The sequence below is a fragment of the Canis lupus genome, chromosome 13 (genome assembly GCF_011100685.1).
Source record: "Canis lupus familiaris isolate Mischka breed German Shepherd chromosome 13, alternate assembly UU_Cfam_GSD_1.0, whole genome shotgun sequence".
Taxonomy (NCBI): Eukaryota; Metazoa; Chordata; class Mammalia; order Carnivora; family Canidae; genus Canis; species Canis lupus.
In genome coordinates this window covers 22,011,801-22,035,609 of record NC_049234.1, presented here as the reverse complement: position 1 = coordinate 22,035,609, position 23,809 = coordinate 22,011,801, and the positions used below count along the sequence as shown (strand labels likewise).

At 42.1% G+C, this 23,809-nt stretch overlaps 1 protein-coding gene across 2 annotated transcripts; it reads left to right on the top strand.

Annotated features, from left to right (window-relative positions):
- Positions 1 to 2,257: 2,257 nt before the first annotated feature.
- C13H8orf76 (chromosome 13 C8orf76 homolog) lies at positions 2,258 to 22,261 on the top strand. Of its 2 annotated transcripts, none has more exons than XM_038555440.1 (6): positions 2,258 to 2,420; positions 5,318 to 5,413; positions 6,142 to 6,285; positions 10,867 to 11,273; positions 15,596 to 15,728; positions 21,886 to 22,261. In XM_038555440.1, exons 1-6 carry the CDS (start codon positions 2,304 to 2,306, stop codon positions 22,081 to 22,083), a joined length of 1,095 nt encoding a protein of 364 aa, XP_038411368.1. In that variant the 5' UTR covers positions 2,258 to 2,303; the 3' UTR covers positions 22,084 to 22,261. The 2 variants fall into 2 exon arrangements, with proteins under 2 accessions (XP_038411368.1, XP_038411367.1); XM_038555439.1 differs by having other exon boundaries at positions 2,260 to 2,420; positions 10,816 to 11,273.
- Positions 22,262 to 23,809: the final 1,548 nt, after the last annotated feature.

The following is a 23,809-nucleotide window of genomic DNA, read 5'->3' as shown; positions in this document are numbered from 1 at the left end:
GGGCCAAAGGCAGGCGCCAAACCGCTGCGCCACCCAGGGATCCCAGATTCAATGTTTTAAAGGAAAATGAAGCAATTATTAGTTAATTAGTGCAGTTTATTGTGTGCACAAATCCTCCACAACTTTGGGGAAAATAACAAAGGCTTCTTAGTGGTAAAAAGGCTAGAAACCCTGCACCTCAGGAATCCTGAGTTCAAAGGCTGAAGAACTCTCTCATACTCATAAGCTGCTGTTCTGTGGCTTCTTGACCACTGTGGTAAGAATATCTAGCTTAGGGCAGCCCAGGTGGCTCAGCGGTTTAGCGCCACCTTCAGCTCAGGGTGTGATCCTGGAGACCCAGAATCAAGTCCCACGTGGGGCTCCCTGCATGGAGCCTGCTTCTCTCTCTGCCTGTGTCTCTGCCTCTCTCTGTCCCTCTCTGTGTCTCTCATGAATAAATAAAAAAATAAAATATTAAAAAAAAGAATATCTAGCTTAGATAGTTTCATTGGGCCAGGAGGAGGCTAGGAGGCTAGAATGAGGTGGGAGGTAGAGGGCACAGATTCCAATAGGGTGGAGATTCCAAAACCAAACAGCCTTAAAAAAGAAAAAACTGGAAAAAAAAAAAAAAAGTTCTCTCTGCCTGCCTTTGCTTTGTTCTTACTTTGTACCTGAAACAGGAATTTTGAATGAACATATCTTACTCACTTGCTATCCGACAGGCACTTTACATGCATTATTTTAATCAGTGCCCATTTCACAAATTGGATCACACCGCTAGTGAATAACTAAACCAGGATCATGAACCCAGACAAATCTGGTCCATGAGGCCCTTTCAACACTATACTATATTGCCTTTACTACTAGAACAGGGCATATTAGGATTAGGGCAAATATCTCTACCCTTTTAGACTCCATTACTTCTGGATGCTTATATTATGGATACCTCTTTTTCTTCTACTTTTCTATAATTTCTAAGTTTTTCCAAATTAGGACTATTACATCTCTGAATGGAAAACAAACATTTTTTCTTGTTTTTTTTTTTAATGACCCATCTATGGATGAATGCATCAGTAGCTAATGTCTGAAGGCTATTCTGGTTAAGCCTTCCACTCAAGGCTGTTGGATATATGAGCTGATTCTAGATTTGAGGATTGATCAGCAGAGAGATTTTGAAACTTTGGGGAGTAGCTTAGACTCTCCCAGGGTGAATTTGTGGAATAGAAGATTGGGTTAAAGAAAGAAAATTGAGAGATCCCTGGGTGGCTCAGCCCGGGGCATGATCCTGGAGTCCCAGGATTGAGTCCCACATCGGGCTCCTTGCATGGAGCCTGCTTCTCCCTCTGCCTGTGTCTCTGCCTCTCTCTTTCTGTGTCTATCATGAATAAATATAATCTTAAAAAAAAAGAAAGAAAGAAACTTGGAAGACAAATGGTGGAAGAGGAATAGGTGAATGAGAAATAGGAGGAAAGCAAGGAAAAACCTGCTGTCACAGTAGTAGTATGTCACAGTAGTAGTATGTCACAGTAATATTGTGTTGTGCAATATTGGTGGTTATTTTGTCAATTTCTATTTTCCAGTCTCAAGGGATATCTTGAATGTATAAGAAATCTAGTAAATGTTAGTTTTAAACTTCTGGAATTTGGTATTTTTCTCCAGGTAGAATTAATGGTCCTTGATGGAGCATCAGAGTGAATTTCTGTCCTCCATTCTATAAATGCGTGAATTACTCTGGTCTTTGTTTTTGATGGTGGTGGTGTCTCTTTTCTGGAGACATGGGGACTAGTGATTCATTTCTGTATTTCCCAGCTCTTAGCCACATAAAAATTGATCCTGAGCAAGGTACTTAACTTCTCTAAACCCCAGTAGCTTCATTTGGAAAGTGAGAATCACTGCGCCTTTCATAAATTGTTAGGAGAGGATACAAAGTGCAAAAGAACATGCTTAACACAGTGTCAGGAGTATCTTCAGTGGTGAAAAACTGGTATGCACTAGTTTTAAAAAGCTACCCTGGAGCCAGTGCTTTTTGATGCGTGCAGGTAAGGCTCTCTCTGTCCATCTGCTGAAAGGGAGCGGTCAAACATTTTGTCCTGGCTTCGATCAGAGTGAGTCAGATAGAGATCGGAGTTCCACCAGGACTCCACGCCAGCAGCGCAGCCGCGGGCCGGATCCCGGTTTGGGTCCCCCCGCCTCCACCCAGAGACTACAAGTCCCAGCATGCCGCGCTCTGGCCTTGACGGCCCCGCCCCTTCCGCGTTGGCCCGCACGTGGCCGCCGTTCTAGCCCCCCCCCCCCCCTCCCGGTACCGCGGCGGCGGGAGCGCCATGGAGACCGGTTGCTGGTTGCTGGGCGGCGAGTTCGAGGACGCGGTGTTCGAAGAGAGGCGGGAGCGGCGGCCGGGACCGGCGGCGCCCTACTGCGCCAAGCGCTGCGAGCCGCAGGTGAGAGGGCGGGGCCTGCCGGCCTGTCTCCCGACCCCCGCAGGCCTGGGGCCCCGGGTCCCGGGCGGCCCGCCGCCCCCGCAGGCCTCGGCTCCCCGAGAGGCCCGGCCGTTTCCGAACCTCAGCCGGTGGGCCTGGCCGGCGGCGCCGCGCTGTCGGCGGCGGGGGTCCCCGCGGCGCCCGGTCCTGCAGCCTCGGGTCACGACGTGCGCCCTCGCTGAGCCTGCAGCCCGGCGGGCAGCGCCCACCTCCCGAAGCTCACCTGCTCCCCAAACGGCGACGCCGCACCCGCCGGCCGGCCCCTGTTCGGGCACCTCCCCCAGCCCCGTCAGCCCGGCTCGCGGGGTCAGGGTGTGCAGTTATACCCATCTCGGAGCACACCTTGACTGCCGCTTCCTCCAGGAAGTCTTCTCTGATTCCTCCTTTCCAGCAAATATGTTTGTCTTTGCCTCCCTCCCTCCCCGCCCCCTTCAGTTTGTATTACAGCCCTTGCCTGTACCATAAAGCTAATTAATCGATCACATTAGAGCGGGGGGCTTAACTTTACGTCCTCCAGTGCCTGGCAGTTTCTGTTCATAACAGGAGCTCCGTGAATATTTTGAGTCCGTAGAATATTACTTTGTATTATTGCACATATGTAAATCTCCTCTCATGTGTAAGAACTACCCTACTATGTATCAGAAACTCACCTGTTTCTGGAAATGCTAGCTAGGTTCCTTTTCTGGTATTGTCTTCATGTTTCCTTAAAACCCATTGTACTTAAAGGTGTCGGGTGCTCAGTAGTGACCAGATTATGTTAGTTTTATTTCACTTCCCTTTTCTCCTTAACGCATACCTTCTTTCAGAGTTACCTGTAGTAGTTGATCATGCAGACTAAAAACAGGAACGGACTTGGGAAGTCATGTGGCGCAGCATTAAAAGCCATCGCCATGAGACAAGACCCTGAATTGCAGCCTTGGCTTTTACTACTTGCCTTTCAGAGTGTCAATTCCTTATTTGTAGTTCGGGAAAAATAATATTTGCTGGCTCACAGGGTCATTGTGGAGTGCGATGGGTGAGATACTTTGTCAGGTGTGATGTGCTGCACACTCACAGGTAAAACCCAAAATCACTTGTCTTTAGGATTTGTTTGGTATAGGATACTGCTCATAACCTCAAAGAGGCCTTCCTTACTCGAGTCATGTTGATTTCCCTGGGTGAAAAACCTGGAGCCTGGGTTAGAAGATTTCTGCTGTCCCTGCCCAGATTCTTTGTGGGACAGAGGTTGGCCTTATCCAGCACTTCACCTGTTAGTTCCACGTTTGCTCACAAGCTTTCTCTTACCAGAAAGGGAGATTTGAAGCCATTTCTGTCTGAATCATTGTGGACCTGCAGCGTATGTGGGAGAATAGAAACAATCATTTGAAAGCCAGTTTTTCTCCATCATTTCCCAGTGGGATCATGAAAATTGGAAGAAGGGTTGCAGTTAGGTGGTTATTGTTCGGTAAGTTGGGGCTGGCACCGTGACTAGAAAGCAGCAGAGCATGAAGGAAAATTATGGATTTAGTACCTAGACTTGTTGACTTAACGCAACACTTAAGGGAAACAGAAAAACAGCACTTACTAGCTTTCTTTGCTGGGATGGAACAGGCCAAGGAGATAAAGTGTTTTACTAAGATGATGGGAGGGCACTGATAGCCAGGCAACTCTTAGAAATAGGACCAAGCAATTTTGACATGATGGTACCACCACCACAAATGCAGTTGCATTTTAATAGCATTTACCTGGGGATAGACTACATCCAGCCTCAGTATGTTTTACTGTGAGTAAAAAAGGAGATTGAGCTACTGTGGTGAAGCTGGAAAAACTGGCACACAGACTGCTTTTTGTTATGCCTTTTGCCTCATCTTGACGTTCTTTACTAACCAAGTCCAATGTCACTTTCCTTTCTAATAGGGTTTAAATCAGTAGAAAAGTGAATAAAATATTCCAGAATGGCATTTCCTCAGACTTCTCTTCTATAGGTCCTTGGCATTAGATTGCACAGAAACCTCCTTTCAGCCTTAATTTCAGTCTCTTTGGTTAGAGTCTACCTTTGCTTTTATGACATTTTCATAAAAGCACTGTAAATAAAGGTAATTCCTCTTTCCTTTGTCCTTTCCATAAAGCGTTGTCAATCCCTGTTCCATCTACTCTAAAAGTGTCTCTACAGGGAAATGTGTCTCAGTCTAAAGAAGCATTGGTGGGATCCCTGAGTGGCTCAGCAGTTTAAGCGCTGCCTTCAACTGGGGGCGTGATCCTGGAGACCCGGGATCGAGTCCCATGTCGGGCTCCCTGCATGGAGCCTGTTTCTCTCTCTCTCTCTCTGTCTCTGTCTCTCATGAATAAATAAATAAAATAAAATAAAATTTAAAAAAAGCAGCACTGGGAACTGTGCTAGTTAAAAATGTAGCTTCCCAGGCACCACCCCATTTCAAAATGCTCTAGATAGAACCGTATATGCCTGTGCTGCTTTTTCAGTCGAGGGGTTTCGTATTGGTATGTTTATTACTCAAAATAATTTATTTATTTATTTATTCATGAGAGACAGAGAGACACAGGCAGAGGGAGAAGCAGGCTCCTCACAGGCAGCCCGATGCGGGACTCGATCCCAGAACCCCAAGATCACACCCTGAGCCAAAAACAGACAGACGCTCAACCACTGAGCCACCCAGACGTCCCAACTCAAAATAATTCTAATGAAAACTAAACCAATGCTAAAATTGTCATTCTTGTTGGATGTTTTCCTGTGAGTCTCATCCTAAAGAAGTATGTCTCTCTTTGAGGTTTAATCAACTATATGTGGGAAATTGCTTCTATTTAAGTAGGTGGAAAAGCAAAACGTAATTTCTGTAACATGCTATTTTCACAATTTCTAGTGGTTTGATGAAGAAACAGGGAACAGTGATGATGTTGAAGCTCTAACTCTGAAGAAATTCAAAGGGGACCTTGCCTACAGACGGCAGGAGTATCAGGTAGAGTTCAGCTCTGTGAGGTTGCGCTACTTGACATAAGCTCTTGTTCTGCCAGTTGTAGGATGTTAGTTGTGAGCATGTTGTTTGTGAGGGTGAATTTGATCTGTGATAAGTGTTTGTAAACTCAGAACCCCAAGTTTCTGTCCTTTTCTACATGCCTCTATGTTATTTGTTTTGTGTCCTGTATCTACGATATAGGGATCTTTTTGGGATCCTTGCAGGTCTGTTTCCCCAGGTTCTGTTACCTCCTCATTCTGTGGGAGCCTCTAGTACAGATTCCTCACAGAGTCACGGGGTAGGGCACCCCAAAATGTGTAAGAAAAGGGAAGGACAAGTAGATACCATCTTGCTTTACATAGAAGATCTCATTTCTTCGCAAGAGTCTTGTTGTTACTTTGCTGATGAGAAATGGCAGGTAGTGTAGCAAGTTAGTGGCACAACCAGGATTCAATCCTGGTCTATTTGGCTTCAGAAAGCTTTTCCTACCCTATGGTGATATTTCCCATGGTGGTAGCGGTTATATTCTCCAGCCATTTCTTTTCTACCTTTTAGAAGAATAGTATTGACAAGTTACTCAAGCCTTCCTTGGTTCGTTGCGGAGTCCATTATCATAATACCTTCTGCCAAGAAAAAAGTCATCCCTATAACTGAATCCTTATTTCTACTATATTTTTGCCCCTCTTTTTATTCCTTCTCTTCATTTCCTTTATGTAACAAATAATTGGCAGAAAGCACTGCAAGAGTATTCCAGCATCTCTGAAAAATTGCCATCTACGAATTTTGCCATGAAGAGGGATGTCCAGGAAGGCCAGGCTCGGTGTCTGGCTCACCTGGGAAGGCACACAGAAGCCTTGGAGATTGCTACAAACTTGGTAAGTGGTTTGGTTGCTTATTTTCCTTTTGCTTTCTTGGGATTTTTGAATAGTTTATTTTCTAAAACAAAAACAAAAACAACTTCTTGCCAGCAGCAAAATTTGCGGGTTTGGATAAGTAGAGGAAAATCGTCAGTGGTGCAAGAACTTTGTAATGAACAGTTCAGAGCTCTAGACAGTCATTTTCTTGTAACATTTTTTTCTTTCCTGTGTTATGCCTAAAAATCTCATTTGTAAAGGTTTTACTCTTGTTAGGAGTAAACATTCAGAGTAGGAAGATCATCAGTAACGTTTATTTTATTTTATTTTATTTTATTTTATTTTATTTTATTTTATTTTATTTTGATTTATTTATTTATTTATTTATTTATTTATTTATTTATTTATTTATTTTAGATTTTGTTTTCCAAAATTTCTACAATGAACATGGATTACTTTTGTAAACAAGAAATAAAGTTAATCAAAAAAAAAAGCTAGATACAATACTGAGCCAAGCTTAACAGCCTTTTTTATTCTTAAATGGAATTCACAGAATCCCTTTTTAAGGGATGAAGAAAAGCAGTTATTTGCAGTTCTAGATTCTGCTTGTTTTTGTTTTCAGATGAAAGCATTTTTTAAATTCTGGTTTTTCTGTGTATAAATTTTATATAAGGATTGGTCTAAAAAGACCAATCTTAGTTTATAGATGACCAGTTTTCTTGCTCAGAAGGAATTAAAATGAGGTGCCAAGACACTGATCCATGATCCCGGCAGTTGAAGTTGCTGGGAGGTCAGCCTAAAGTATGCATCCGATTGAGCTGTCCTCCTCCATTTCACTAAGAGAAATCCCTAAATTTACTTGCTGGTGGGTTTACTGCCTCAGACCTCAGCCTCTTGCAGTGAGAGCAGACCTTGGAATTTGTCTTTAGAATGTGGAAAACAGCTATGTCTTCTTCTTTTTCTCCCCTTTAATAAATGCAGGTTAATTCTTAAGCTGGAAGGTAAGATTAGCTTCTTCAGAAGCACGTGGCACAGTGAACTTGATGGGATTTAACAGCATTCATTCTCTGTCTCTGGGGTCTGCAAATTAGCAGCAGCTTTGGCCCTTTGTGCCTTTTTCTAGACATCAGTCACGCGTCCTTCGTTCCTGTTCTATGCTCTCTCTCCCCTCTCTCTTCCTGGCATCTCTTGCACCACTGTGCTCTTCCCTGCCTAACCTACTGAAGGCAGTGGCAGCAGCATTAGTGTCTGGATCATTTCTGTGGTTCCTTCTAGCTTAGGAAGTCTGTTTCTGTGGCTCAGAGAAACATCTGTTGCCTGTCAGCAGATGCCAGCTGTCCAGAGCTTAGGATGTTATGAAGTAGGAAGAGGGACCAGTCGGAAGACCTTCAGCTCCCCTGCCAGGACTGAGAACTATCCATCAGGCTTGTAGGCCCCTTGTGGGAGAACGAACCAGCAGTGTAGGCCAGTGGCTTTCACTCTTTCTTTGAGTCTCTACATGACCTCCGACCTCTACCAATTTGCATAGTTTCCCATTGCCTGGTACCCCGTGTTTTGTTTTATTTTTTAAATTTCTTCCTTACAGACCTTTCTCTTTTGTTATTAGCTTTGGTCCATTTCTGTTTTTGTCTCGGTGGTTATTGTCCTTTTGTGTTCTGTATGGGGGACAGGTCGGTATATTGCATTGAATAAAATACACAGTCCTAGAGTGCCCCTCAGGATGCGAACACTTTATGCTCACAACTTCTAATTCACTCTCTTCTTAATGATTTTTGGGCAGAATTTGTAATAGAACTCATTTATATTTTATCATTTTAAATAATTAAACATCTTACAGTAACTGATAGGCTCATGAGATAAGCTATGGTAACAATGTTGTTTTCTGACGGTAAATGACTTTTTTTTTTAAATGTGTGTACTCTACAAATGTTGCAGTCCTACATGCCCAGTTCTGGGTTCAGTGCTAAGGTGACAGATGAAGCATATCCATACCCCCCCGCCCCAATACACTGCTCATCTTGTATCTGGAGGGAGAATCCCAAGCCAGCTAACATGCGTCAGCTCTTCTAAAGTACCCTGCATCCTGTGCCTTCTGATATGACTGACTATAGCTCTGCTACTTACTAGCTATGTAGGCAAGCTCTCCAACTTCTCTGCTATGACTCGGTTCCCTCTTCTATGAAATGGGGATAATAATGGAATCTATTTTAAAGGATTGTCATGAGGAATAAATGAGTATAACTAGTGCATGACACATATTAGCACTCAATAAATATATTTTTTTAAGATTTTATTTATTTGGGATCCCTGGGTAGCTCAGTGGTTTGGCGCCTGCATTTGGCCCAGGGCGCGGTCCTGGAGTCCCAGGATCAAATCCCGCGTCGGGCTCCCGGCATGGAGCCTGCTTCTCCCTCCTCCTGTGTCTCTGCCTCTCTCTCTCTCTCTCTGTCTATCATAACATAACATATCATCTCTGTCTATCATAAAATTTTATTTTATTTATTTATTAGAGACAGAGAGAGAGAGAGGCAGAGGGAGAAGCAGGCTCCATGCAGGGAGCCGGACGTGGGACTCAATATCCGGTCTCCAGGATCATGCCCTGGGCTGAAGGCAGCGCTGAACTGCTGAGCCACCCGGTCTGCCCAGCACTCAATAAATATTAACTGTTGTCATCATTATTGCATTTCAGGAGTTGTATTATTCTGGGAAAATCACACAAAGTCATTTAAATGGAATTTAATTTCCATAGAGTTATTATTTATGCTGTAAAAACTCTTCCATCAAAATCATAGTTTGTATGTAACAGCCTCTACCCCAACATACATTCTCAATATGAAATGTTGTTAAATAGCATAAAGCACTATAGACTAGTTGTAGAAGAAAGGTAGTATTTCTTAAAGTCTGTGTGTTGTTCTCCTTATAAATAAACGACATGAAGATGTATTACTTAGTTACTGAATATCTGCTATGTCCATGGTGCTATGCTCTCTACTAGGAATTCAGCATTGAACAGAAAAACTTTTGGGGGGAGAAATGAGAGAAGTAAAAAAGCAAGAAACAGATTCTTAACTACAGAGAACAAACTGATGGTTACCAGAAGGGAGGGGAGTGGGAGTGGAATGGTGGGTGAACTAGGTAGTGGGGATTAAGGAGTGCACTTGTGATGAGCACAGAGTGATGTGTGAAAGGGGTAAATCACTATATTGTACGCCTGTAACTAATAAAACACTGTATGTTAACTAACTGGAAATAAAATAAACTTAAAAAGAAAAAAATTATAGAAGATTTCTGAAGGGAAAAACTTTAGAAAAAAGAGTTTTATATGTGGTCAGAACTAAGGTTGAAATAAATGAGTTTTAAAAAGTAAACAAAAAAAAAAAACCCTTTTGGAACCTAATGTTCTGTTAGGAAGGACAAAATGCTAAACAATAGTAATAAAACCAAATATATTTGTCTTTGGGAAGTTGCAGTATCACCAGATAGATTGCATGGAGCTTTATTTTCTGTATTCTCACTTAATATAGAAATATTTAGGATCCTCCCCAAGCTTTCACTCACTGGCCTGTTTCTTCAGGCTGCATACTGGGTAGTTTTACTTGTATTTCTGGCTCATTGTAGTTTTGTACAGGAGTTTGATCTGGATATTAGTAGGCCAAGTTTTCTTTAGGCTTAAAATTAACTGAAAGGTAATTTTAGTCTGCCATCTGCTCTCCACAGACTAACTTAGAAAAAGAAGCCTTGTTTTCCCTAACCCACAGGGCTTTTGCCATATGGCAAGTTAGGCAAGAGGTGGTGGCTCTGGTTAAAGAGACTTGAAAAGCATTTTCTGATCAGAAGGAAACCAAGCAACCCCTTCTGGCCAAAAATAATTGGCCTTGGTAATAGTTACCAGGGACGGCATTTGGATTCAATTATGATGCATCGTGAAGCACTGAGAGCTTCAGGGCTCTCCTGTTTAAGATGTCTAAGCCAAGTCAGATTTGGAAATGGAGTCCATTTGAATCCTCAAGGAAATTACCATTTGGATTTTTAGAAAACCTGGAATATTAAAATGGAACCGCTAGCCCAGGGTTAAAAAGAGTTGGCTTAGGTCTTTCGGCTTTCTGGCTAAGACAATGAAGATTACAATAAAAATTGAAGATAAACTGCCATTTTATGATTTGGGTGCTGAATTTTGTCAGGCCACTGTCACATGAATTATGTTACAGTTATGACAGGATGTTTGGGAGTGTCTGGTGGTTATTTTGGTAGGTAGTATGTATTTCTCTAGGTTTACAGCTTCAAACAGTTCTCTGTACTTGTAGCTACAGAAAGATACCTCTCATTTACAGCATACACAAGTTGGGTTTTTAGGCATCTCCATTTTTACATGAAAAACATTCTGCAGTTTAAAGTTTTTAACTCTTGGAGCCCCTGGCTAGCTGAGTCGGTGGAGCATGCAAGTATTGATCTCGGAGCTGTGGGTTTGGGCCCCACATTGCGTATAGAGATTGTTTAAAAATAGAATTTTAAAAAAATAATAAAGTTTTTAACTTTTTTTTTTCTCCTTAGGAAAATAAAGCAACTAACACAGACCATTTAACCACTGTGCTCTATCTCCAGTTGGCTATTTGTTCAAGTCTGCAGAACTTGGAGAAAACAATTCTCTGCCTACAGAAACTAATTTCTTTGCATCCTTTTAATCCTTGGAACTGGGGCAAATTGGCAGAGGCTTACCTGAATCTGGGGCCAGCTCTGTCAACATTGTGTGCGTCATCTCAGAAACAGAACAGTTTCACCTCCAGTGACAAAACTATCAAATCCTCCTTTCCACACTCAGGAAAAGACTGTCTTTTGTGTTTTCCTGAAACGTTGCCTGAGAGCTCTGTGTTTTCTATGGAAGCAAGCAGCAGTAATAACCAGAAGAATGAGAAAGCCATGAAAAATATTCAAAACTGTATGGCAGAAAAGAGAGAAGCAGTGTTGCTAGAGACTCAGATGAAAGCGTGTGCCTCTTTTATACGAACCAGGTAATGAAGATGGATTAAACAACACAGGGGACTAGGCCAAGGGTAAAGGTGTTATTTTTCTAATTTTAAACTTCAAAAAGTTATAGGCTAGACATTTGGTATGTTTTTGAGATTATTTTCCCTATAGTCTAGATGGAATCCTTTGAACATGTCCTTTTAGTAAGATTTAAAAACAAAACTATGTTTGCTCAAGAATATGATTTGTTACCATTGCTCCAGATAAAATGTTAAAATTCAAAAACATTAAAACTAGAAAAAGAAAACTAAATGTATAAAACATTAACAGAGGGGAAGAGGTATTTTAAACAAGGAATTTTTCACTTGCAGTTTCCATAGAAATCTACTAAAGACCAAAATTTGTTCTTGTGTTTGAATCACTATTAATAATATGAATAAACACTGTTTAACTCATTCTACAGAGAATTCCTGTGGTTTAGGGACTCCAGACACTTTAAATCCATCGTAACAAGAGTTTAAGAGAAAAAAAAAAAGTTTAAGGAAAAGGGGAACATACACTTGACCAAATCCCATAATTTATGAAAGAAACAGATTCTCTTAGGTCTCACATGATGCCAAAAAGGGAGTGCTTTTGTTGTTGTTGTTGTCGTCATTGTTTTTAACTCTGGAGAATTCTAGAAATATGAACAGTGAGGCTCACTGAGAAGTGGTATCTCTGAGGCAAAATTGTAAACTTTATTCAGCAGATGTTTAGTGTTGACTGTGTTACTTTGTGAATCAGAAATATGTTGAATCAGTGGTATGCCAGGCACATGCGGGGTGCTGGGATCATAAAGATTGTTAAAAAGAGGCCCTTTTTGGGACCCCTGGGTGGCTCACTCAGATAAGCACCCACCTCTGGCTCAGGTCATGATCCCAGGGTCCTGGTATCCAGCCCCACATCACATCAGGCTCCCTGCTCAACAGGGAGTCTACTTCTCTCTCTCCCTCTGCTACTTCTCCTGCTTGTGCTCTCTCACTCTCTTAAAAAAAAGATTTTATTTTTCTTTTTTATTTTTTTATTTTTTTATTTTTCTTTTTTAAAAAAGAAAAATAAAATCTTTTTTTTTTTTTTTTTTTTTTTTTTTTTTTTTTAAAGGCCCTTTCCTTACACCACTCAGTGCTCTGAGGAAAATACATGAAGAGTCAGTGACAGGTGGCACAGGTGCTAACGGGTAGGTGAGTGGAACCCTATGGGGACAGGTAGCAGGAGCTGTTTAGTGTAGCAGGAAGAAGGAAGCCTTTACAGAGGGAGTGATGCTTCTGCCGAATGTTTCTGGGAACCTCCATCAGCTGTAGAGAAATGTGTGCTAGAGCTTTGTATACCTTATTTCACTCGCTGCTCCCTGGGGTGGACATTTGGATCCCATCGGGGAGACTAGGCATCATAACTTAGAATTATGCCCAAAGTGGCACAGCTAGGAAATGCTGCCATGTTTTGGACCCAGGCCTTTGATTCCACAGCTTGTGTTCTTTCTGGGATATCTTGCTGACTCTGGAATACGTCTCCAAATGAGAAGAGGCTGGGTAAAGAGAAAGAAAGCCGAGTCCACGGGGTGGAAGGCCTGGTGTAACACAATCTGCTGCAATGACAGCAGCATTGGTGGTGGAGCTGGAGAGGTGCGTTGTAGACCATGAGCCAGGATGACATAGTGAGAAGGAGGAAGAGGGGTTTTGGAGTTAAGGTGTTAAAGAACCTAATAAATTGTTACTAAGTGAATGAGTGTGGACTCCTCCACTTGCTAGTGGTCTGATCTTGCACAAATTACTTAAACTCTCTGATCTCCAGTTCCTTCATCTTCATCTTCATGGAGAAATGGGGAAATGCCTTCTTCATGGGATCGTTAGAATTAAAGTATCTGAAGCTCTTGGTGTAGTGCACAGTATTTGGACAGCATTTGGTGAAGGCTGTACTTCTGTACTATTAGCATAAGATGTTAAACGTCATCTTAAAGAATTTGGTCTTTAGGCTGAAGGCCTGAATAGTATTTGAAAGTTTTAAATGTCCAAGTGGTATGACAAGAGCTGTGATTTCAAGAGAGAGATCTGGTGGCTGGCAGGATATTTTGGAAGAAGGAATAGGGATCCCGGAACACCGGTAAAGGAGCTGTGGAATCATCAGTGGATGGCAATCAAGACCTGATCTAGGACCTGACCCAAGAAGAAATGGACATCACTGCAGGGTGGAATAGCCCAAACTGAGTGACCAGCTGAGGGTGTAGGAAAGACAAGGAAGAGAGAAAAGGAGTCCAAGACCAGTCAAGGGTCTACCTTGGGTGGATGGTGGCACCTTTTGCTGCGACAGGACACACGGGACAAAGAGCAGAGCAGACTTAGGATGGCAGTGAAGATTTTCGTTCAGTGTGCTGACATTTGAGTGCCTGTAGGACATCCAGCTGGAGCTTTTCACAAGGAGGAGTTCAGCTCAGAAGAAGGGAGCTAGAGATGAAGGAGTTTTCAGGAAAGAAAATAGCAACCAGATGATAAAAGTCAGGTAGGATCGATTCTGAGATTTGAAAGTGAGGTCATTGCAGCCTTTGAGAAGGCAGTTTGAATGGTGATGGATGACGAGGCAGAGGGTTGAATGAGCATGACACGGAAGGAACGAGTGTAAGCTGTATTTTCAGGTACTTTCAGGAGGAAGAGTAGAAATGTACATCTTTGATATCCATCAAAGATAAAAGGGGTCACAAATATACATGCCTCCAGAGGCCAGGTAGGTCATATAAGTAAGCAGGTTTGAGTGAATGGGGGAATGTGGGTCAGAGCATGCTCTCCTACCAGGCTGTCCGGTGACTTCCCGTTGCACTTACATAAACGCCCCGCTTCTTTCCATGGCCTGCAAGATGTTGACCTTGCCTTTCCTTTTCTCCTCACTTACTGCAGTTATTTTTTCCTCTCTGTTCTAGCCACAGTGATCTTTATGATTTTCAAACACATCAAGCTAATTCATGTGTCAGGGGCCTCCTTCCGCCGGATATTCTGGTGGCTGGCTCATCATTAGATCTTAGCTTGAGTGGTAACACAGAAAAGCCTTCCTTTACTTCCCCACCTAAAGCAGACACTTTATTCCCCCTGCTTGGGTTGTTTTGTTTGTACAGCAGTCCTCACTGCCTGAAGTCATCTTATTTATTTGTGATATCTCTCCTTCTGTTCCATGAAGCAGGACCCTGTTTTTCGCCTACCAGTATCTCCCAATGCCTAGAATAGTGAGTGGTCCATTCAAGACGTGAAATGAGTGAATGGAAGAGTCGAGTGCTTATGGAATAGCAATAGAGACAGTGAGGCCTGAGGGAAATTGGGAAATTTTACACACTCAATATTTTTTTTAAAGATTGAAATTTTTTTTAGAGTGCGTGAGTGCGCAGAAGCCAGGAGATGAGCAGAATGAGTAGAGAGAATCTCAAGCAGACTCCCCCTGCTGAGCAGGGAGCCCGACATGGCTCAATCTCATGTCCCTGAGATCATGACCTGAGCCAAAAATCAAGAGTCAGCCACTCAAAGGACTGGGCTACCCGGGCACCCCCACATTCAATTTTTTTTAAAGATTTTATTTATTTATTCATGAGAAACACAGAGAGAGAGAGGCAGAGACAGGCAGAGGGAGAAGCAGGCTCCATGCAGGGAGCCCGACGTGGGACTCGATCCTGGGTCTCCAGGATCATGCCCTGGGCTGAAGGCAGGCACCAAACCTCTGAGCCACCAGGGATTCCCCCACATTCAATATTTTAAGAAACAATGAAGAGAAGAGCTGTGTGAAGAGGACACGAGGGAGGAGGAAAGAGAAAACCAGGTTATGCTCATGATGGGAAGGTAGTGGCGAGGCGGTTGCCAGATGGTCATCAGAAGCTTGTCAAAGATTTGACCTTGCTTGGGGTAATTAAAGTATGCTGGAGGATCTAATTAGTCCTTGAAGTTGAGTGGCTGTGGGTTTGGAGAGATTTAAAGGGTCACAGAACACGGACTTCAAAAGAACGCATCCCAGACACTTTGTGAGGAGGAGCCTTTGATTAGGAAGCTTGTCCTTTTCACTCCAAATTGTTTGTGCTTTCAATCACTTGACTTCCACAGGAAGCCCTTTTGAGATTTTGCCCTCTAAAGATTTATTTGAGAAGCTTTGGTCTATGAATTTTAGAAAAGATGTCTCTCCATTGCAGTTTGCTCCATTTGCTCAGGTAAGAAGCTTTAGGGATTAAAACGAAGGTGAGGATCTTCCTTTATCCTGGTAGGACTCCCATCCAGCCCAGTACCTGTGCTCTCTGCAAACATTTCCTCACTGCTTTCCCTTACCTGTTGCTCACACGTTGGAACTTAATGTTTTTCAGGCTTTTGCTTCAGCTCACCCAATCTCAGCAAACATCATTTGCTTTGGAGAAGAACTTAAGGACTCAGCAGGAAATTGAAGATAAAATGAAAGGGTTCAGCTTCAAGGAAGACACTTTGCTGTTGATAGCTGAGGTGAGTGTTCACATAAACCCCCAGGCATCAGAGGTATTTTTCTTGGCTCTGGTACCATTTTTTAAGAAACAGCCAAATCTCTACGAAGGGACTCTTTTTTCCCTGCTTCACATGCCTTTTGATCACTCAATCCCTGAAAGCAGCCTCTTCGTCATCTCTCTCCTGCAGCATGCTGGAGGCAGGGACTCTGTTTCATTTTCTTGTCGGTGCTTGTTAGTACCTGCCTGCTTGAACATCGTAAATGCCCAGTAACTGTTATTTGAGTGCTGATTAAACGAATGAATGAATGTTGACATTCTTGCAGCATTTCCGTACCTTTTTTCCTCCATTTGTCCTCAGAACCCTCAGCACGGCCTGTGGGACAGGTGAATCTGGGAGTGAGAATCAGACAGGTTAGGACCTGCCTAAGGTCAGATCATAAGCTGCAGTGCTAGATGGGAGCCCGTCCCACCACAAAGTCCATATTCTTTATTGCCCACTTTTCAACTACCTTGATGGTTGCAGAAAAATTGAAATGTCAAGGTTTTGACATTTGACTGTAACTGAAACTTGACAATACAGGTGCTTTTCCCATGCAGTTAGTCTATATCCATATCCATCCCACCGTCATTCTTTAAGAAATACTGCATATCTCAATTGTCTGGCTCCTTTCTTCCTTCAAACTAAGTGTCCACTTGGACCCCTTTTCTCTCTTATGGGGCCACGCTCTCCTTCCCGTTCTCTGTGAGCCTTTTTCAACCTTTTCCCTTTCATGGGCTTTTTCCCTTGAGCCCACAGACAGGTGTAACAGATAGTCTGTCCATCCTCAGTTTCCTGTAGCCTTCTTTAGCCTTTGCTTTCCTTCATCCTTATGTGGCATTTATAGCTATTAGCCACCCACTTTTTGTTTCCACTTCCCTTTACTTCAGAGAGGCAATATTAGTCTAATTTTCTCCTATTTTCCTAATAGTCCTCTGCCTCTTGGAACTTGCTGCTTTCCTCTGGGTCTTAAGTAATGACATCATCTGAGGTTCTACTTAGGTTCTCTGTTCTCTTTGCCATCTCCCACAGAAGTCATAACCACACTCATGGTTTCAGTGGTCACCTCTGGGTTGATTATCCTCCAGTCTGTATCTTTAGTCCCATCTCTGGAACACTTGTCTCACGTCTCAGACCAGTTACCTGGTCTGTGATTAAGTGATTTATCTGAAATGATAACTGATGATCCTACTGTCACTTCAGGTACAAAGTGTCTAAAATGGAGCTACTCATCAAAACACTTTCCAGTCAATCTTCTGTCAGTATCTAGCAGAGAGAAGTTGGAGAGAACCCTCTCCATGCTAGACTTTGTTTTTTTCATCACTGCTGTCTGTCATTCTGTTATCTAGACCTGGGGCCTCGCTAGCTGTGAGCCATCTCCCCTCCTGCAGGCACGCAGTCACCCTTCTTTCAGGTCCACCTTTCATTTCTCTTGCACCTCCAGCACCCTCATCCCTACCACCTCTGCTTGGCTCACAGTGACCTCCTGGCTTGGCTCTCCTTGCCTCCTTACTTTCTCCCCTCAGATCTGACTGAAACGTTGCTGCTGCTAGCTTTCTCTTACAACATTGCTTTGAGCGTATTACCTGCTTGCCCCAAAACCAAAGTGTGTCACCATCACCTCAGAGGTCAAGTCTATTTTAGGTGCCTCCATATGATATCCAAGGCCTCCCAGAGAGTAACCCCAAACTTAGGACCTAGTAATTCCTTACACAAATCTTTTGCATCCTCTAAACTGATCTGCCACATCTAACAGACTTGTGGGTTTTCTCATCTCCACCCACTTACTGTATTTCCATCCTCAAAGACCCCACTGAGGTTCTTCCCTGTAGGAAGCTTTCCCTGAACGTTCCTGTCTGTGGCAATGGCTCCCTCCTCTCAGCTCAGGAAGAGTGAAGTATTGAATAGGTAGCTCTTTGGACCCTATAAGAAATACAAGAATATGTCTCAACTTTTCAACTAGATTTTAGGTTTCCTTATAAGTAAGGTTATCCTTAAAAAGAAGACATCCTTACAAGATGTCTTAAAAATCTTCATACTCTTTATCTTTACCACGCTCAGTACATCTGTGGACTGAGTGCAATAGTAGTTCTCCACCTGGACAATGCATGTGAAGTACCTGTGGAGCTTTTTAACAAAGACTAATGTCTGGGGGCAGCCCGGGTGGCTCAGCAGTTTGGCGCCACCTTCAGCCCAGGCATGATCCTGGAGACCCTGGATCGAGTCCCATGTTGGGCTCCCTGCATGGAGCCTGCTTCTCCCTCTGCCTGTGTCTCTGCCTCTCTCTCTCCTCTCTGTGTTTCTCATGAATAAATAAATAAAATATTAAAAAAAAAAGACTAATGTCTGGACCCTCATTGGGATTATAATATACACTTCATTTTGTGCTCCATAAATCTTACTTGGTGACATGAGCATGACCCTGTGTCCTTAAATATCCTTTGATTGTATACATTTTTTTCTTCTTATCACTGTTTATTTGAATTAGGATCTAGGGCACCTGGCTGGCTCAGTTGGTAGAACATCCAACTCTTCTTCTCTAATGTGGGTATAAGCCTCATATTGGGTGTGGAGCCTACTTTAAAAAAAAAAAATTAAAGGATCCATATAAGATCCACGGACTGTATTTGGTTCTTCTGTCTCTTACAACTCTTTTATTCTTTTTTTTTTAATTTGTTTTTATTTATTTATGATAGTCACACAGAGAGAGAGAGAGAGAGAGAGAGGCAGAGACATAGGCAGAGGGAGAAGCAGGCTCCATGCACCGGGAGCCCGACGTGGGATTCGATCCCGGGTCTCCAGGATCGCGCCCTGGGCCAAAGGCAGGCGCTAAACCACTGCGCCACCCAGGGATCCCCATCTCTTTTATTCTATAAAAGCTACCCTTCTCTACTTTTTTAAGATGAAAAATATATAACATAAAATTTGCCATCTTAACCATGTTTAATGTACAATTCATTAATCACATGCACGGTGTTGTGCAACCATCAGCACTACTTCCAAAATTTTTTCATCATCCCTAAGAGAAACTCTAACCATTAAGCAATAATTTCCATTCCCTCCCAACCTCTAGTAACCTCTAATCTACTTCCTGTGTCTATGAATTTGCCTATATTAGATATTTCAAACAGTGGAGTCCTATAATATTTGCCCTTTTATGTCTGGCTTCTTTCACTTAATGTAGTGTTTCAAGGTTCATCCATTATTGTAGCATGTGTCAGAACTTCATTCCTTTTTTATAGCTGAATAATGTTCCATTGCATTTATGTATATGCCACATTTTGTTTATCCATTCATCTGTCAAATGGCACTTAGATCATTTCTACCTTTTGGCTATTGTGAATAATACTACTATGAACATTGGCATACAAGTATCTGTTTGAATTCCTGATTTAAATTCTTCTGGATATATATTCCTAAGAATGGAGTTTGCTGGGTCACGTGGTGATTCTGTTTAATTTTTGAAGAACTGCCAAACTGTACATTTCACCTTATACTCTTATTTTTACCTGACATAGTAACATGATTGTGTCCCCGTATCTTTTTTTTTTTTTTTAAGATTTATTTATTTTAGAGAGAGAGCATGCCTTGGGGAGAGGTAGAGGGACAGGGAGGGAGAAACTCAAGCAGACTCTGCACTGAGTGCAGAGCACAAAGCCTGATGTGGGGCTTGATCCCATGACCCTGAGATCACAACCCATACCTCTATAGGGTTGTTTAAGTATGTCCTTTTTTTTTTTTTTTTTTTTTATTCATGAGAGACAGAGAGAGAGAGAGAGAGAGAGGGGCAGAGACACAGGCAGAGGGAGAAGCAGGCTCCATGCAGGGAGCCCAATGTGGGACTCCATCCCGGGTCTCCAGGATCACACCCCAGGCTGCAGGCGGCGCTAAACCACTGTGCCACCAGGGCTGCCCAAGTATGTCCTTTTTAATGGTGGGATAGTGGTCCAGTTATAGCTTTGGATGAGCTATCATTTATTTACTTAAGTCCTCTATATTGAACATTTAACAAATATTAACTACCTATTTTAATAACTCTGCAAAAAAAAATCAGTGTATTCCTTTTAGAATAGATTACTAGGAATAGAATCACTGGGTTAAAATATATAAACATTTTTAAAGAAACTCCTTTTCCAAATTATGATTCAGAAAGCTGGTTCAATTTACATATCCTGTATGAGAATACTGATTTTCCTTCTCTAAATCCTATTTAGATTGAACCATATGAAATTGTCAAGTTGATCATTTTGACCTATAAAAACAGTTTTATATGTATTAGTCAACTTATTTTTCAAAATCTGCAATTTGATTAGTAAAAATGGCACTTTTTAGTGTTAATTTACTTATTTGATTACTCTTAAGATGAACAGTTTTTTCATGTTTATGGGCCATCTGTATTTTGTGAAATACCTAGTCATGCTTTTTCTTCATTATTCTGTTTGTATGTTTCTGTTTTTCTTAATAATTTTTAAGAGTTCTCTCTATACTAGGCTTACTAACCTTTTATATGTTGTAGTATTTTCTGAAGTTTATGATTTTTTTTTGATATATAGAAGTTTAAATTATTTTATATGGTCAAATGTTTTTGCAGATATTTTGACAACTGTGAATTATGCACCTGCTAATCCCTCTTTCTGGAATATTGTATTATTTGGATATTACTATTCAATTCTCTTTTTATTAAAAAAAAAGACTTTTAGGGTTATATCCTAGATTTTAAAATACTTCATTTAATTGAGTCCAAGAAATCATCAATTGTAAGACACATCATTATTTGATGGGCCACTAAAAAGAAAATTAAGATGCCATTTATGCTGTGACATGCTGGTGTTGCTTGATGTCAGAAATGTTAAAATACAAAACAAAAATTGTCTTAGAATTAATGAAAATACAGGGGGATCCCTGGGTGGCGCAGCGGTTTGGCGCCTGCCTTTGGCCCGGGGCGCGATCCTGGAGACCCGGGATTGAATCCCACGTCAGGCTCCCAGTGCATGGAGCCTGCTTCTCCCTCTGCCTGTATCTCTGCCTCTCTCTCTCTCTCTCTCTCTCTCTCTCTCTGTGTGACTATCATAAATAAATAAAAATGTAAAAAAAAAGAATTAATGAAAATACAAAGCTATAATAAATGCTGATAGTTGACTGGGAAAGCTATTCATCTTGTTAGCTCCTGCCTCAAATAATAAGTAGTCTTTGAAGATTTAAAGTCAGTGGAAACTGTTCTTTGGATGTGCTTATTAATCCACTATAATTTGAGTATTCATGAATACATTGGATCTCAGGGTTTGCAAGAAATTTAGGCATAATCTAGTCCAAATCCAAGTGACTTAAATTCTCTCTACAGCATCCCTGCCAGATGGTTCCCTAAACCTTTTGTGCCAATGGTATGAAGTGTGTTGGAACTTAATTTCAGTTCACTGTCCTTACCAAAGATGGGCTGATCACTTAGTGGGTTCAGGTGCAAGCTTTCCACATCTTAACTTTTGCGTGTCTTATCAGAGAAACTAACAAAATATCTGGGCCTGATTCTGACCAGTAGGGAGCAGTGTTGTGCCTTGGGAGGGTAAACAAGCTCCTCCAGGTCCTGGAGGCTGCTGTGACCTCTCCAGAGGGATTGAGTACTCTCTGGGTCAGGAGAGGGTAGGCCCAGCTACTTGCTACTTGCCTATTTGCTGCCTTTGACTTCTTTGGAGAACTTCTAAGAGGGAGAATCTATGCCCCCATCTCACCCCCAGCAGCAGTTTTCTGCCCAAGCTCTGCTTTCTGATTATTTTATGAGGAGGGAGAAGTACTCACAGATGTGTTCTTGCCAGCAAAAGATCATCTTTGATTTGAGATGGTTGACCGGGCACTCTCTGTAGGCTGAATAGCTGCCACATTGGTCATTTCAGTGATTTGTTCACTCAGGGGAAGATAAGAGGAGAAATAGGGGTATTTTACTTATGTAGTCCTTGGATCACTACTTCTGAACAAACATCTTTTCAATATGTTGGAATTGTTGGAATTATCCCCTAGCTGCTAAAATATTTCTGCTTGCTTTTTGGTATGAAATCCTTTACACTTGATGAATAGCATAGTCTTCTATTCCACGTCTGCTGCCCCTTTCACTGGGACATGTTTTGTTTTTTTCCTCCTGCTGCAGGTTATGGGAGAAGATATCGTCCCAGAAAAAATAAAAGATGAGGTTCATACAGAGGTGAAGTGTGTTGGTTCTACAGCCCTGACTGCCTTGGTGATTGCATCTTCGAAAGAATTTGAAGACAAGTGGTTCAAAAAGATCAAAGACCACTTCTGTCCCTTTGAAAATCAGTTCCATACAGAGATACAAATCTTGGCTTAGTGGTCCCTTTAAAAACAAAAGAAAACATCCTGCATGTTTTAATTGTCCTTATTTATTTCGGATAGAATCCATACTAATCATGGAATATAATAAATTTATTTATTTATTTTTAAAAAATTTTTTTGGAATATAGTAAATTTAAAATGATTGTTTTATAAAAATAGCTTCTCTTCCAGATTATTTCTACTGTGTCATTTCTTGATTTTTTTTGTTTCCATTGTAGATTTTTACCATTCACTTATCTTAAACCTACTATCCCTTTAGAAGGTACCTGTTGGGAAAGTGAATAAAAGAGGCTTTTAGATATTAATAGTTTTTTTTAAACAGGTACTGTGTTATAATCAGCAATAAAAGTATCCACATTGTTTAGGTAAATTCATCAGGAAAGAATGAGAATGTTGAAACATAAAGGTAAACCATTTCTAAGAATGATGTGTCAAAGTCTTTGAAGGCTCTGAGATTTTGTTTTGTTTTTTTTTTTAATATTTTTTGTATATTTATTTATTTATTTATGATAGTCACACAGAGAGAGAGAGAGAGGCAGAGACACAGGCAGAGGGAGAAGCAGGCTCCCTGCACCGGGAGCCCGATGTGGGATTCGATCCCGGGTCTCCAGGATCGCGCCCTGGGCCAAAGGCAGGCGCCAAACCACTGCGCCACCCAGGGATCCTGGCTCTGAGATTTTGTATATGGGTCTGAACAAAGAGTGCGCATGGAGTAGGCTGTAGTATAGAAACTCAGGTCTCTCTCTCGTGGGCAGTACTCAGCATGCTGGCCTTGTGCTCCAGCGGAGGACACCTTCTCTTTTGTAAGGCTGTTTGCTGTGCAGGCATCATTGAAATTACAGTGTGGAATGAAGGGCAGTCTTGCTCACCAGAGGCACAAAAACGCAAGGCCCACAGGGCACTGTCATCTATGGTGATGGTCTGTCTTCCAGCCACTTGATTAGAGTCACAGTCTCTAAAATCTTCCATACAAAAGGCCATCATCTTACTCGCATCATCTGGAATGGAAGAGCGCCCTTATGAGGAGTGGAATTTAATAGTAAACCAAAAACTTCATCAAGTGTTGTCCCACACAGCTTTTTATTCTTCTCAGCAGAGGTAAAAGAATTCCAGCCCTGGGCAAAGAAGTGGAATCCTCGAGATTTCCCTTCCACTTCACCGGCTGCTTCACCCCTTCCCAGGCCCCTTCACAAAACAGAAATGTCTGATTCTCTTTCTATTTTGACTGGTCTTTTAGTATGTATGATAGCTTGACTAGCAATTTTAAGTTGTCATTTATCTCTAATGTGAAACAAAAGATTGGTATGATTAATAGACATTTTAATTTTTAGGAACCATTATATGGAAGCCTCTCAACAGCTCCCCATTGTCCTCCATCCATCCACTCACGGAGTCATGAACAATCACTGTGGAGCTCCTGTTCAATGACAAGCATTGTGTGGTTGCCGTGGAGACACTGGCTCTGGGAGTTTATGGTCTAGTTGCGGATGGCCCCCAAGGATATAGCCCAAACAGAAACCTGGTTTGCCAAGCCTTTGGCTCCCAGGCTCCCTCCTTCCCGGCTCCCCAGCTTTAAATGTGCCATAGCTTTTGCCTTCAGGCCTTCGCATGGCAGTTTGGCCTGGCACCTCTCCCCATCCCCTATCATAGGGCTGCTTCTCTAAGCCTTTCCAGTCTCTACTTCTTACAGCTTCCCAGAAGTCTTGACCTCCAGGTGGCAG

Coding starts and splice junctions, on each gene's coding strand:
- C13H8orf76 (XM_038555439.1), top strand. CDS start 2,304: ATGGAGACCGGTTGCTGGTTGCTGGGCGGCGAGTTCGAGGACGCGGTG. Junction 2,421..5,317: donor CCAAGCGCTGCGAGCCGCAG/GTGAGAGGGCGG, acceptor CACAATTTCTAG/TGGTTTGATGAAGAAACAGG. Junction 6,286..10,815: donor TGGAGATTGCTACAAACTTG/GTAAGTGGTTTG, acceptor TTTTCTCCTTAG/GAAAATAAAGCAACTAACAC.